The 13,417-nt window shown below is 40.0% G+C and overlaps 1 protein-coding gene across 1 annotated transcript in view; it reads right to left on the minus strand.

Moving 5' to 3' along the window:
• Positions 1–13,417, minus strand: part of ITSN1 (intersectin 1) — a 138,764-nt gene that overhangs the window by 71,839 nt on the left and 53,508 nt on the right. The window contains exons 10-14 of the mRNA XM_042789009.1: positions 12,964–13,101; positions 11,894–12,009; positions 8,152–8,414; positions 7,180–7,329; positions 6,850–6,990 (exon numbers count right to left, since the gene is read on the minus strand). Of these exons, the coding sequence (XP_042644943.1) occupies positions 6,850–6,990; positions 7,180–7,329; positions 8,152–8,414; positions 11,894–12,009; positions 12,964–13,101 (808 nt within the window). The remainder of the gene's footprint in view (positions 1–6,849; positions 6,991–7,179; positions 7,330–8,151; positions 8,415–11,893; positions 12,010–12,963; positions 13,102–13,417) is intronic.

Genomic DNA, 13,417 nt, shown 5'->3' on the forward strand with positions numbered 1-13,417 from the left:
ATACTTCTAAAACTCCAGAATATCCAATCTTAATACACAGAATGGTTTGAAGAGTAGTTAAGGACAGAGACTGCCAAGGGATCATGAGAGTCAAGTCCTGTTTCCTGAAATCAGACAATCATAGAATCACAGAATGGTTTAGGTTGGAAGGAACCTCCAAAGATCACCCAGTCCCAACCCCCCTGCCATGGGCAGGGACACCTTCCACCAGACCAGGCTGCTCCAAGCCCCGTCCAACCTGGCCTTGAACCCTTCCAGGGAGGGGGCAGCCACAGCTTCTCTAGGCACCCTGTGCCAGTGCCTCACCACCCGCAGAGTAAAGAATTTCTTCCTTACAGCTAATCTAAATCTACTATCTTTCCATTTAAAACCATTACCCCTCATCCTATCCTTACACTCCCTGATAAAGGGTCCCTCCCCAGCTGTCCTGTAGCCCCATTTAAGTACTGGAAGGCCGCTAGCAGGTCTTCTCAGAGCTTTCTCTTCTCTGGACTGAACAACCCCAATTCTCTCAGCCTGTCCTCACTGGGGAGGTGCTCCAGCCCCCTGAGTATCTCAGTGGCCTCCTCTGGACCCACCTGAGCAGGTCCGTGTCCTTCTGATGTCGGGGGCCCCAGAGCTGGACACAGCACTGCAGGGGGGGTCTCATGGGAGTGGAGCAGAGGGGAAGAATCACTTCCCTCGACCTGCTGGCCACACTTCTCTTGATGCAGCCCAGGACACAGTTGGCTTCCTGGGCTGTGAGTGCACATTGTTGGCTCACAGTCAGTTTTCCATCCACTAATACCACCAAGTCCTTCTCTGCAGGGCTGTTCTCAACCCACTCATCGCCCAGTCTGTATTTGTCCTTGGGATTGCCTCAACCCATGTGCAGGACCTTGCACATGGCCTTATTGAACTTCATGAGGTTTTCATGGGTCCACCTCTCCAGCCTGCCCAGGTCCCTCTGGATGGCATCATTTCCCTCCAGTGTGTAAACCACACCATGCAGCTTGGTGGTGTTGGCAAACTTGCTGAGGGTGCACTCAGTCCCACTGTTTGTGTCGCTGACAAAGATGTTAAACAGTGCTGGTCCCAACACCAACCCCTGAGGAACGTCACTCATGACTGCTCTCCACTTGGACATTGAGCTGTTGACTGCAGCTCTGAGTGCGACCATCCAGCCAAGTCCTTATCCACTGAGTAGTCCATCTGTCAAATCCATATCTCTCCAATTTGGAGACAAGGATATCATGCAGGACAGTGTCAAATGCTTTGCACAAGTCCAGGAAGATGATGCCAGTTGCTCTTCCCTTATCCAACAGCGCTGCAACTTTGTCACAAAAGGCCACCAAATTTGTCAGGCACAATTTGCCCTTAGTGAAGCCATGTTGGCTGTCACCAGTCAACTCCTTATTTTCCATGTGCCCTAGCACACTTTCCAGGGGGATCCACTCTATGATCTGGCTGGGCACAGAGGTGACACTGACTGGCCTGTAGTTATGTGAGTTATGTTTCTCCTTTTCCAGTCAGCAGGAACTTCACCAGACTGCCACAGCTTCTCAAATATGACAGATTGTCACATAGCCACTTAATCCGCTGCTTCCCTCAGGACCCACCAATGCAGCTCATCAGGTCCCACAGACTTGTGCATTTTCAGGTTTCTTAGATGGCCTCAAACCTGATCTTCTCCTACAGTGGGTATTCTTCATTCTCCCAGTCCCTGCCCTTGCCTTCTGTAGCTTGGGTGGTGTGGCTAGAGCACTTGCCAGTGAAGACTGAGGCAAAAAAGTCATTGAGTACCCCAGCCTTCTCCATATTCTAGGGTAACCAATTCTCCTGTTTCCTTCCAGAGAGGTCCCAGACTTTCTACAGTATTCCTTTTATCACTGATGTACCTATAGAAACTTTTCTTGTTGCCCTTGATGTCCCTGGCCAGATTTAATTCTCCCAGAGCTCTGGCCTTCCTAACCTGATCCCTGGCTGCTCGGATAATTTTTCTGTATCCCTCCCAGGCTATCTGTCCTTGCTTCCACCCTCTGTAGGCCTCCTTTTTGTGTTTGAGCTTGTCCAGGAGCTCCTTGTTCATCCACGCAGGCCTTCTGGCAATTTTGTCTGACTTCCTCTTTGTCAGGATCCATCACTTCTGAGCCTGGAGGAGGTGATCCTTGAACATTAACCAGCTTTCTTCATCCCTTCATCCCTCCAGAGCTTTATCCCATGTTACTCTGCCAAGCAGACCCCTGAAGAGGACAGTGTCTACTCTCCTGAAGTCCAGGGTAGCAAGCTTGCTGCACGCCCTCCTTGCTGCCCTAAGAATTCTGAACTCCACCATTTCATGGTCACTGCAGCCAAAGCTGCCCTTAAGCTTCACATTCCCCACCAGACCCTCCTGGTTGGTGAGAACAAGGTCCAGCATAGCACCTCTCCTCATTGGCTCCTCTACCACTTGGAAAAGGGAATTATCATCAACACACCCCAGGAACCTCCAGGGTTGCTTATGTCCTGCTGTGTTGTCCCTCCAACAGATATTGGAGTGGTTGAACTCCCCCACGAGGACCAGGGCTTGTGAACATGAGGCTGCTCCTATCTGTCTCTAGAGGACCTCATCTGCTTGGTCTTCCCGGTTGGGTGGTCTGTAGCAGACCCCCACTATAACATCTCCTGTCCTTCTCCTCCCTTTAATCCTGACCCATAAGCTCTTGGTCAGCTCCTCATCCATCCCCAGGCAGAGCTCCATGCACTCCAGCTGCTCACTGACATAGAGGGTGACCCCCGCTCCTCGTCGCCCCTGCCTGTCCTTCCTAAAGAGCCTGTACCCTCCATTCCAACACCCCAGTCACAGGAGCCATCCCACCACATCTCCATGATGCCAGTAAGATTGTAGCCCTGCAGATGTGCGCACGTCTCTAGCTCCTCTTGTTTATTCCCCATGTTACATGCATTTGCATAGAGGCATTTAAGTTGGGCCCCCGACAAAGCTGACTTACTGTCTGGAATTCCTTTGTGCTGCTCTGCAGGTGCTCTCCTGCTGACCTGTGACCCCTCTCCAGGCTCTGGGCATCCATTGCTGGCACTGGCATCAAGCTGGTAGGAGTGGGATGGATTGAGGTTCACCTGCCCCAGCAACTTCGGTTTAAAGCCCTCTTCACCAGCATGGCAAGCCTATGGCTGAAGATGCTCTTCCCCTTCTTTGACAGATGGACACCACCAGCCCCCAGTAGACCAGGTTTCTAAAAGTGAGTCCCATGGTCTAAGTAGCCTGGCTGCAGCTCCAGTCCTGTGATCAACTGCTGATTTGCCAGATTCAACTGGCCCTTTCAAACCCCTTTCCTTCAACTGGGAGGATTGATGAAAAAACTACATGCACTCCAGAGTCCCTTACCACTGTTCCCTGGGCTCTGTAATCCTTCTTGATACTCCTCAGACTGTTCCTGGCTGTATCACTGGTGCCCACATGAAACAATAGCAGCAGGTAATAGTCAGTGAACCATAGGAGGCTTGGTAGTCTCGGGGACATCCCTGATATGAGACCCCAGTAAGTAGCACCCCTCTCTATAAGCACCTACTCCAAAAGCATCCACAACATGCTTTTCCACATCCTTTAGTTGTACTGAAGACACAGATGAAAGAAATTAATGGCATCACTAACACTGAAATTTCATGCAACAAGAAATTTCCAAAAATTGAATAATGTCCCATATAGCAGTAGAAGGCAAACACAGCAATCAAAAACTAGTTCCTGTTGATCTAGTGAGGGAAAGTTCTCTTCTGATCCTATGCCCTGAGCAAAAGGGTGTATGAGAAACTGAGATATCACTATACATCATAAGTCTCTGCCACATACCCTGCTTTCAGTGCTTCAGAGGAAAGCCAAATTGCTTGGGAGCCAAAGCATTCATCAAGGAGGCAAATAATCCCTGCAGGTAATTAGCAGAAGCCTTGCAGACAGTATAAACATGATTCAAATACATACAGTTAAGGTGTTTGGAAAGCGGGATCCTTCCAAACATCCCTGGAAATACCACAGATTCATATAAATAGCACAAATTTTCTTCACCTAGGATTAATTGTTATACAGTTTCTTCTACAAGTTTAATCAAACTCCATCCTGAAAATACTTAATAAGTAGAAGAATAATTATTCCCTTCAATTAACTCATTTTTGCAAGTGTCTGATATATTAAACTAAAATGTTTCCAAGTGAAGATATATCATCCTAAAAGATAACTGACAATGTTGACTTTTTAGTCTATTGGAGATTTTAGAGGATTAAAATCTCCTTTTAAAGAAGTCAATCACTGCTTTAGTCTTTCCTCAACAAGTCAGTAAAATCTACAGGATATTAAAGAAACTCATCTTTTTTTTCAGGAAAAAGCTAGCCAGCCTTTTAGTTTCTCCACAGATAAAATTTGGCCTTTTCTACTAAGCAGTGACACTTCTTTCTGGGATCACAATTGTGATAAACAGCTCAGGTGACACTAACTGAAATATTAGTGATTGAGATCAGTGATCACCTGAGAGAATACCACAAAGCCACAACTATTGCTATCAACCTTAAAAAAAAAAAACACCTCAAAACCAAAAATCCAACAACATAACCACCCAAGAAATTCAAGCATGATTTTCATTACAGAAGTGCTCTCACAGTCATTGTAAATAAAGCAATTTAGAAAGTGAACAGGCATTAACTAAGCTGTGCTTAGATATCACTACAAATATAGCAGTGATTTCAAAACAAGAGTTAAATATAGACAACTTTGCAAAATTAATTGCACTTTGACAGATGTTTCAACAAAATTTCAGAGTGGTGTCAAAATGCTGAAGAGAATTAAAAAAAACAAAAAGCAATTCACTTTTAGACCACTGTGACTGAGTAATAAGTAGCACTTTTTAAATGTTAGGAAGGTGAAGAATCCCTCTGCCCTTCTCTTTTCTTTCCATGATGTAGTTAAAACCAATGCATAAAAGCTATAGGTAACAAAAAAGAACACCTACAATCAGCCAAAGATACGTTTATACAAATTTTAAAAATTGTTAATGAATCTACAGAGAGCACTGCCCCTTGTTTATCTAGCACTTTTTAATAAGCTACCTAACTGCATCTACTTGTATATAGATTATCTTTCTCATTACTTGTTTCCTAATAGTGTTCATTTCACATTTTTTTCTTCCCTATGTCCCTTTCATTTACTATACCCAGATGTGGAAGCTCATTCCAAGTTCTTGATAATAACGGTATTTTCTCAAGGTTTTTTTGTGATGTCTGTATGGGACCCTATCCCAACTGTAGCAAATTGGTCTTTACTATAACAAATTACTTACAGCTTTTTACTGTAACATGTAATTTTTTTCTTCTTAATTTGTTACGACAAAAGCAAAGAGAGACTATCTTTTCTGACTACAAAGGCTAACAACAAAAATTACCAAGTTAACAGAAATGACATATGAAAGTAGGATATGAATTCCATCTACCTACCAATGGCTGTGTAGCTGCTTAGCTGCTTCTGACATGAGTTACAGTACCTTAGACCATTTCTGTGGAAAGCTTTTGGAATAGAAGGGCTAAAGGGAAATTCAGGTGGTTGTTGTTTTTACACAGAGATTGGCTGTGCACATAAGATCCATAGTTTTTAACTTATTCAGGTAAGTAGGGGCTTCTTCATGCATTTTAACAAGTATAGTCGTTTTTTTGTCTCTTTCAGACAATATCGCTAAGTGTAACTTAATTTCCTACATTTGATTCAATGCTGTTCGACTTCTTCAGTTGCCAATACAAGAGAGAAGAGTGGTTTCAAGCCTAACTATGGCAGCTGTTTATGTCACAAGCATCCCTCAGTAGCATTTCTTGTTTGTCACTGTTTGCATCAAGTGGATACAGACACTGTGCAAGAATACGATCCCTAAATTATACTCTTTGTAACAAGCTGCTGCCAAAATAATGTGTCTTGTGAAAGGTGTAGTGGTGTACACAAAACTTCAACAGAAATGTAAGATGTTTTAAAAAAGAAGAAAAAAAAGTCAAAAAATATTCATACATGAAACAAAAACTTTGAACTTTCATGTTGTTTTTGTTCAAATGAATGTACTATATTAATTATGGTTAGAAAGTTGAAATGGAACAGTAGGATTAGGATTTAAGATAGGTTTTACACCTAAGCCCTTGTAACATGTGTGAGATTCAATTTGTAGTGGTAGAAAAGCTCTGAGAACCTCCATAACTGGCCAAGAATTAATTTCAAGCAATATAAAATATTTAATAAAGTGAAAAATCCCCCAAACAAGTACTACAACTCATCCAGAAACCTTTACAAATTGCAAAGAATATTCTTTCACTAAAAGCAGATATCTACTCAATTCCATCTTTGATTTGACAGAATTTTAGATAGAGAAGTAGGAAAGACAAATGACAGGGTTAGACCAAGAGTTTTCTGCTTTAACTGGTAACTTCTGGAAGTTCATTATTTTATAAGTAAAAAAAAGCATCATCAACAAACCGCTTCAGTGAAGTCAACTCTTTCTTTCAGCACACAAACAGCAATAACTGCCAACAAAAATACATAACACAAAACTTCATTCTCCTCATTCCCCCAAACCCTCTAACATCTTCAGCCAAACAATTTACTGCTCCCCACAACAGGATTCCATGAGGATGAAGTGATAAATACAGACACAACTTCATGTGTAGGAGGCAATTCCTTGACATGACTGAAGAACATTCATTTAAAAGGAATTACAAATTATCTACAACAATTCCCTATGTACAATGAACAATGCATCGTATATTGTGGCAAGATTGCTTAGGATATTGATGCAGTTGAGGAGGTCAAAACAAAAGGTTAAGAACAAAATTAGACAACATTTTTCTCACCTGTAGCTGCTGTTGCAAGTGGGTGATTTCTGCAATTCTCAGTTCTCTAGATTTATTTGTACTTTCAATTTCTTGTCTTTGGGTAGACAGCCGACATCTGATATCCTGAAGCTTTCCCTCCAACTGATTTTTTTTATCATTCTTTAAAAAAAAAAAAAAAAAAAAAAAAAAAAAAAATCTCTCATCTTTACCATAATGGTTTGTCATGCAAGTCAAGATCTAAAAGGTAATTTTACTCCATGTTTAGAAGTTGAAATTACAGAAAATAAACATGGTAACATCACAGTCACTACTGCGCTTGTGTGTTTTATCTGCAACATGATCACTTACTAGAGCTTCCAGCTCAAATTCTAAAGTCTTCTTCTTTGCCTTCAGAACAACTATGTCCTCTTGTTCTTTGTTTCTTTGATTTAGTAATTCTTGTCGACGATTACGCTCCCACTCAAGTTGCCGTTGCCTCTCAAGTTCCCGTTTTGCTGCCTGTAGCATTTTTAAAAAAGAAATAAATAAAAAAGATATGAAAGATCTATTTTGAGAAACTGTTCTAATCGCTGATATTTATATTCTAATGTGCAATTAAAACATTAATATAAACACACTGCTAAGCTGTGGACTAAATGTGTGCCTCTGTTTAAGCATACAAATTGCTCAATTGTTTAAATGCTCACTTGAAAGCACTGGTGAAATGGGGCTTTACTGTTTAGCAGATGGAATGATACTCTGTTTGGTCACCTATTTTAATCAGTTTCCCAAGATCCAATTTTCTGATTCAATAACTTGTTTCAAATTAAGACTTCAAGAACTCTCCGGGATCACATCAAATCTCTTTCCAACCTCCAACATTAGACATTTTGCAACTTTGCAAAGAATAGTCAAATGCTAATGCACAGAGTACATCACTATTTGGCAGTGTGAGGAAAATAATGGCATTTTAAGTTAACCTGTACATGTTTTCTTTAACAAATTAACTCAAAGGAAAATTCCAAGTGCCACCAATGCCCATAAGTTTTTCTTCATTCATTTAAGTATCTCTTTATACCAGAGAAAATAATAATTATTATTTTAAAGAAGTCAGAAGTTAGGAGCACGCTGTCCTAAATATAAATGTCTCTTCCATTCATTTCACATGGAAATCAAAGAGATAGCCAGCCCTTTCTTTACCCACAAAAACTGAAAATTTCAGTCTTTACATGTTTGTTTACTAAAAATGATGGCAAAATATTTAGTGTACACATTACATTTTGTTCTAATTAAACACAGCTGCCAGTGACATTAGCACCTTCCTTTTATCCAGTTGGTTACCTCTCTTCTTTCTATTTCTTTCCTCCTTTCCTCTTCTCTCTGACGTTCCAATTCCCGTTGTTTTTCCAACTGTTTCTCTAGCTCCAATTGTCTTTTACGTTCTTGCTCCTGCCGCTCACGTTCTTTCCTTTCCTGCTCTGCCCGTTCCAGCTGTGCTAGACGCTCTTGTTCTTTGCGTTGCTGTTCCAGGAGAGCCTGCCTCCGTTTTTCAAGTTCTAGATTGCCACGTTCAAAGTTCTCCCGTTTTTTATCTTCAAACGTAACTTTAATATGTGGAAACATCGGGCAAAGGAGAATTAAACTGTGCTACTGACTTAAAAAATAAATCCATATATGCTGAATCAAAGTGAAACAACCTTCCAACAGCACTAGATGCAGCCCTCAACTACTGATAATATATCTCTACAGGTAATTCTAAGTTTTCTCATTAGCATTTATATTGTAGATCCCCTTAAACCCAACAACCTTATGAAACGGAGGTCTGAATTTCAGTTCCCACTCCTCAGGCCTCTAGGCTTCTCCACAAAGCCAAACAAGCAGATATAATTTAGACAAACCATTCACCAGGTAATCCTCTGTGAGGACACAGGATCTGGAGTTCCTCTATACATTTGATAATAGTAGAAGTACAAGAACCAACATTTCAGTTACTACAAGGCAAAGAATTCAGCTGATATTACCAAAAAGCCATTATGTAAATAACCAGAATGTATTTAAGCTTGATATTCTCATGAGATTACTCATTACTGTCAGGAAAACAAGTGGCTTGCTTATGTTCTTGAGCAGCTGAACTCTGGAAGACTGGATTCACTTCCTCATCACTTACTGTCCTAAAAGAATAACCTCAGTTCCAGCACAGGTTCCCTGACATTCTTCTGCAATATCAGGGATTGCCCTTCCCCTGTTCCACATTCCTAGGCCTCTCCCTCACAGTTCCTCCAAATTATTCTTTCCACTTCACCTTCTGTTTCTTTTCATACCCTATGTACCATTCCCATACCCCATATTCTATATTTCTCTCCCTGCATGCCCAACATGTACATCTTTGGCATGCAAGTCAAGAGATAGTGCACGCACTCTTTGAAGTAATTATCTGCTAACTGTTTGACACGTTGGCCTGAGATCTGCTGAATCAGTTGAATTCTTGTCTTTTTCTAGGTTTCGCCACCCTTCCTATTGCAAATCACCAATTTTCATAAAACTTGAAAAAATTTAACCACTTTGATATTTGTCAAGTTTGTTTAAAATTAGTCACTGGATTCAAAGAACATTAAAATACAGACTGATACACAGAATGTGATTATAACTCCTACTGATTTAGGAAACCAAGCAAAAAAGAAAAAAAAAAATTACGTCAAGAAATCCAGTTAAAAGGAATAGGTAAAAGGGCAAAACACTTGCAGATAGCATGGACATTAAGATACTATGTTCAACAGTCAGAAAACACATACTACTAAGACAAAACACCAGGTTCTAAGAAGCCTGCCCAATAAGCTACTATGGTTACTCAGCAAAATCAAGGTAGCTACCAGAGATAACAAAACAAAGCATATCCGAAATATAAAAATAGAACAACTTCTAGCAAATTAAAGAAGTAGCTATTGGCTTGTGCTACCATACTTAAGGAAAAGCTTCTAAAAGATTATAGAAGTGAAAACAAAAACTATTTCAAATGTCTCAAAAGAAGAAAAAAAACCCACCTAGCCAGATTTAGCAAAGCCAATGAAGATGCAAGACAACATTCACTATTATAAGTGATCTTTACGATGGAAAAATCTATATATCAAACACAGTAAAAGACTTATACACTCTAGTTCCTCTAACTGAAAGCAGAAATGGCTTTAAAACGAAAATAAAACCAAAAACCAAAGAGTAACAGTTTCCCAAGCCCAGGCAATGCTAATACATAGTTCAAATACAAAATTCATGAACTACTAGTTGTACTGTGCAATCCATCCTTTAATCAATGTCAGTGCTGTAAGACTACAAGATGACAAGTGCAACACCAGTCTAAGAAATGACAGTATAATGATCCTGAAAGCTACAGACAAGTCAGTCTACTCCCACGCTGGGCAAAGTAGCAGAAGCTACAATAGACAGGGTTAGTTAGTGACATGATACTGTGGAACAACAAATGCAGGAAAGAGCTGCCTCTCAACCCTAATAGACCTATTTGTATCAATAATCAAGCTGAAAGAGAAGGTCAGGTTAACAGAAGAATATTTGCGTCATTTTGAACTCTACTAAAGAAAATAAATCAAGGCAGTGGTTGACCTTCCTGACACTACAAACTGTATACCAAAATCCTCTGATTCCAGAGACACAAGACTTAGGCCTCAAAGAGCCAATGCGGGAGAGTCATATCTCACCTGTGACCAAACATTTCGTTGTGAGACCTCAGTGAGATCTGCTTCAGCAGTCCCTGCTATCTTCTTTCACCATTCTACAGCCAGGAATTACCCAGCAGACTGTCAGCAGCATTTAGATTTAAAATACAAACCAAAGACAAGTTGTAGCTGATTGCTCACATACAGATCCCCTGAACTAACCTGGTATGGAAAGAGACAGAAGATCCTTGGGAACTAAGGAACAGTTAAAAGATTAGAATTAAGGGGTGAAATAAATTACTGACTTTCACAATAGCAGAAAGATTCTCAGTAGCCTCCTTCAAAGATCTACACTAGCAATTGTGCTGTTCAGTGTCCAACGATGATCTGGAAGAAACTGAAAAGTAACAAGACAGCTTCTGCAGATGATGCCAGATAAGTCACAGTATTAAAATAAAAATCTGACCGTGAAGAGCTTTAGAAGAATCTCACAGAACTGAGTGATCTGGCAATGAAGAAGCAGAGGAAATTAAAATGCTAATGAACACAGAGTAGTGTTCATGGAGAAGAAAAATAATCCTAACTAAACACGCACAGTCATGGGCTCTAAAATGGTTAATAGAGTTGTGGAAGGATGCTGGCATTACTGTGGGAAGTCTTCTAAAACATTGACTCAGATCTAAGCTGTGATCAAAGCAGCAATACACTGTTAGGAATCAAGTAAAAAAAATGAAAAATAATTTAGAACAAACCAGAAAAGCATTATTATGGCACTTTATAAATCTGTTGTGTTGCTACATCTTCAACCATGTGACATTCTGGTCATCTTAGAATAAAACAGAGTAAAAGTAAAGAAAGTACAAAGAAGAGTGAAGGCATGATCAGAAGTGTTAAGATATTTCCTAATATTTAGCCATTTAGCATCTAGGAGGCTTTCTACACATTTTTTTTTTTATTTTTTTTCTTTTCCCAAAAGCAGAGTTGCTAAAGCTTGTATAAAAATCCATATTGTTACACAGAATGCAATGAAGCAGGCCTCTCTCTATATAATGATCTTTTAAAGAGTACATAAGCCATCTAAGTCCACACACTCCATCTAAGTCAGAAATGGAGGTAGTAAAAAGTTTTTGTTGCAGTCCTGTAATAGGGCTGCAAAGGGCTGCCTCTATTGAGAGTGCATAAGATAAGCAGCCTGAATGTTGTTCACATCTACATCGTCGCAAACACGAAGGATCATGCAACAATCAGGAATTATCCGGACCAAGCAAAGTCTTGTTTGGGTCTTTGACATGTCACAAACTGATCTGGAAAGAAAACATTTCTTAATAAACCTTTATAACTCCACAGCATGTAACCTGATGATTAACTCCTCTCTGACAACATCACACAATACTTCTCTACTTTTGCTTGCTCACCTGGTAATTTCTTTTCCAGTTGCTGCTGCTCTTCTTCTAATGCTGGTTCTTCTGGTAACCTTTGGTCTACAGATGCTGAACTTACAGCAGATATGCCACTACCAGAGCGTACTCTTCTGTCAATAAAACAATAATTCCAAGTTACTTAAAAGAACCTATGCCTGCCAAGTTTATTTATGATTTAATGATGAAATCATAGATTAAATGCAAGGATGTAACATTTAATGATAATTAATGTTCCCTTAGTGTTGCCCAGAGGATTTTACTCAGCCACTGCCATTAAGATAACAGTATCCTCCAGAGTCCCCAGAGCACACACTGGTGACCTGAGAAACCTAGTTCAAAGTTCACAGCACCATGCAACTTAGACGTGTTCAACCCTGAACCCAAAATATCTTACTTGTGACCAGTCTGAAGTTGAGGAAACGCCAACTTAAACTATAGCAAAAGTTGCAAAGACGGAGGAAGAACTCACTATAGTCAAGCTAAAAACAAGACCCCACATGGAATAAACAAAAATCTTGTAATCTTCAGGAGGATACTTAAAGAACATGAAGCTATGATTGTATGCAAACATTTATTTCCATTTGGAGTGCTGTTACTGTCTTCCCATCCATTTCTCCACAAAAAGTGAACTAGAGAAACAGAAGTAATGACTTGTCGCTGCTATTCACAGATACAACTGTATCAAAAGACATCTGACTTTGCTACAGTGTAAATTCATAGCTGTTTTGAATTCCAATACACCCCATTTGACCTACAGAAGTGTAAGCTTGAACTATAACACTTTACATTTATATGGCCAGACTGAGTAAGTTTTGGAAGGTATGCTAGCATAGAACATGGACCAAATCTGTATTCTTACAAGGAATTCTTGCTACTTCCAGCATCCAGTACTTGTAATAAAAAGATAAACAATCATTTTCCAATGAGAAGGTACCCTGTGCCATAGATGAAGTACAAAAAGAAGAGGGGTTACTTTTCAATCTACTGGATTTCACACTTACAGGGCAGCTTTCCCAAATGAACTAAAAATTTAGGAGCAAGATTCCAGAATTATAACCAGTTACCTAAATGAAGGTGGAATATACTCTGGAGGCAGTACAGGTGGCAGCGGCTGACCAGACATAGCTACATCAATTAAGTGCATAGCCAGAATAAACTCTTCAGCTGTAAGTTTTCCATCTTGATCGATATCAGAAAGATTCCTTTTTAAAGGGAAGGTACAGAGTAAGTAAATTCTTAAATATTAAAAAAATCACTGTTTAAAAGCATAGTTTTAATGTATTCAGTGCCAAATTCCATTTTTCACTATTTTTGTCACACTACTTTGTTTCTTCAAAACAAATAAAAAGCAAACCCGAATGCTTCATTATTTCCTATATTTCTCATGCACATCTGCCTTGAAACTAGCCTTATAGCCATGGCTTCTACTTCACTTGCTCTTTAAATGCTTCCTGCACCATATGCTATATCAGTAACATTAATCAATGGAGTTTTCTTGAACACCTTGTGAACATCACT

Source organism: Tyto alba, unplaced genomic scaffold, assembly GCF_018691265.1.
Source record: "Tyto alba isolate M040663 unplaced genomic scaffold, T.alba_DEE_v4.0 Super-Scaffold_14, whole genome shotgun sequence".
In the NCBI taxonomy this organism is placed as follows: Eukaryota; Metazoa; Chordata; class Aves; order Strigiformes; family Tytonidae; genus Tyto; species Tyto alba.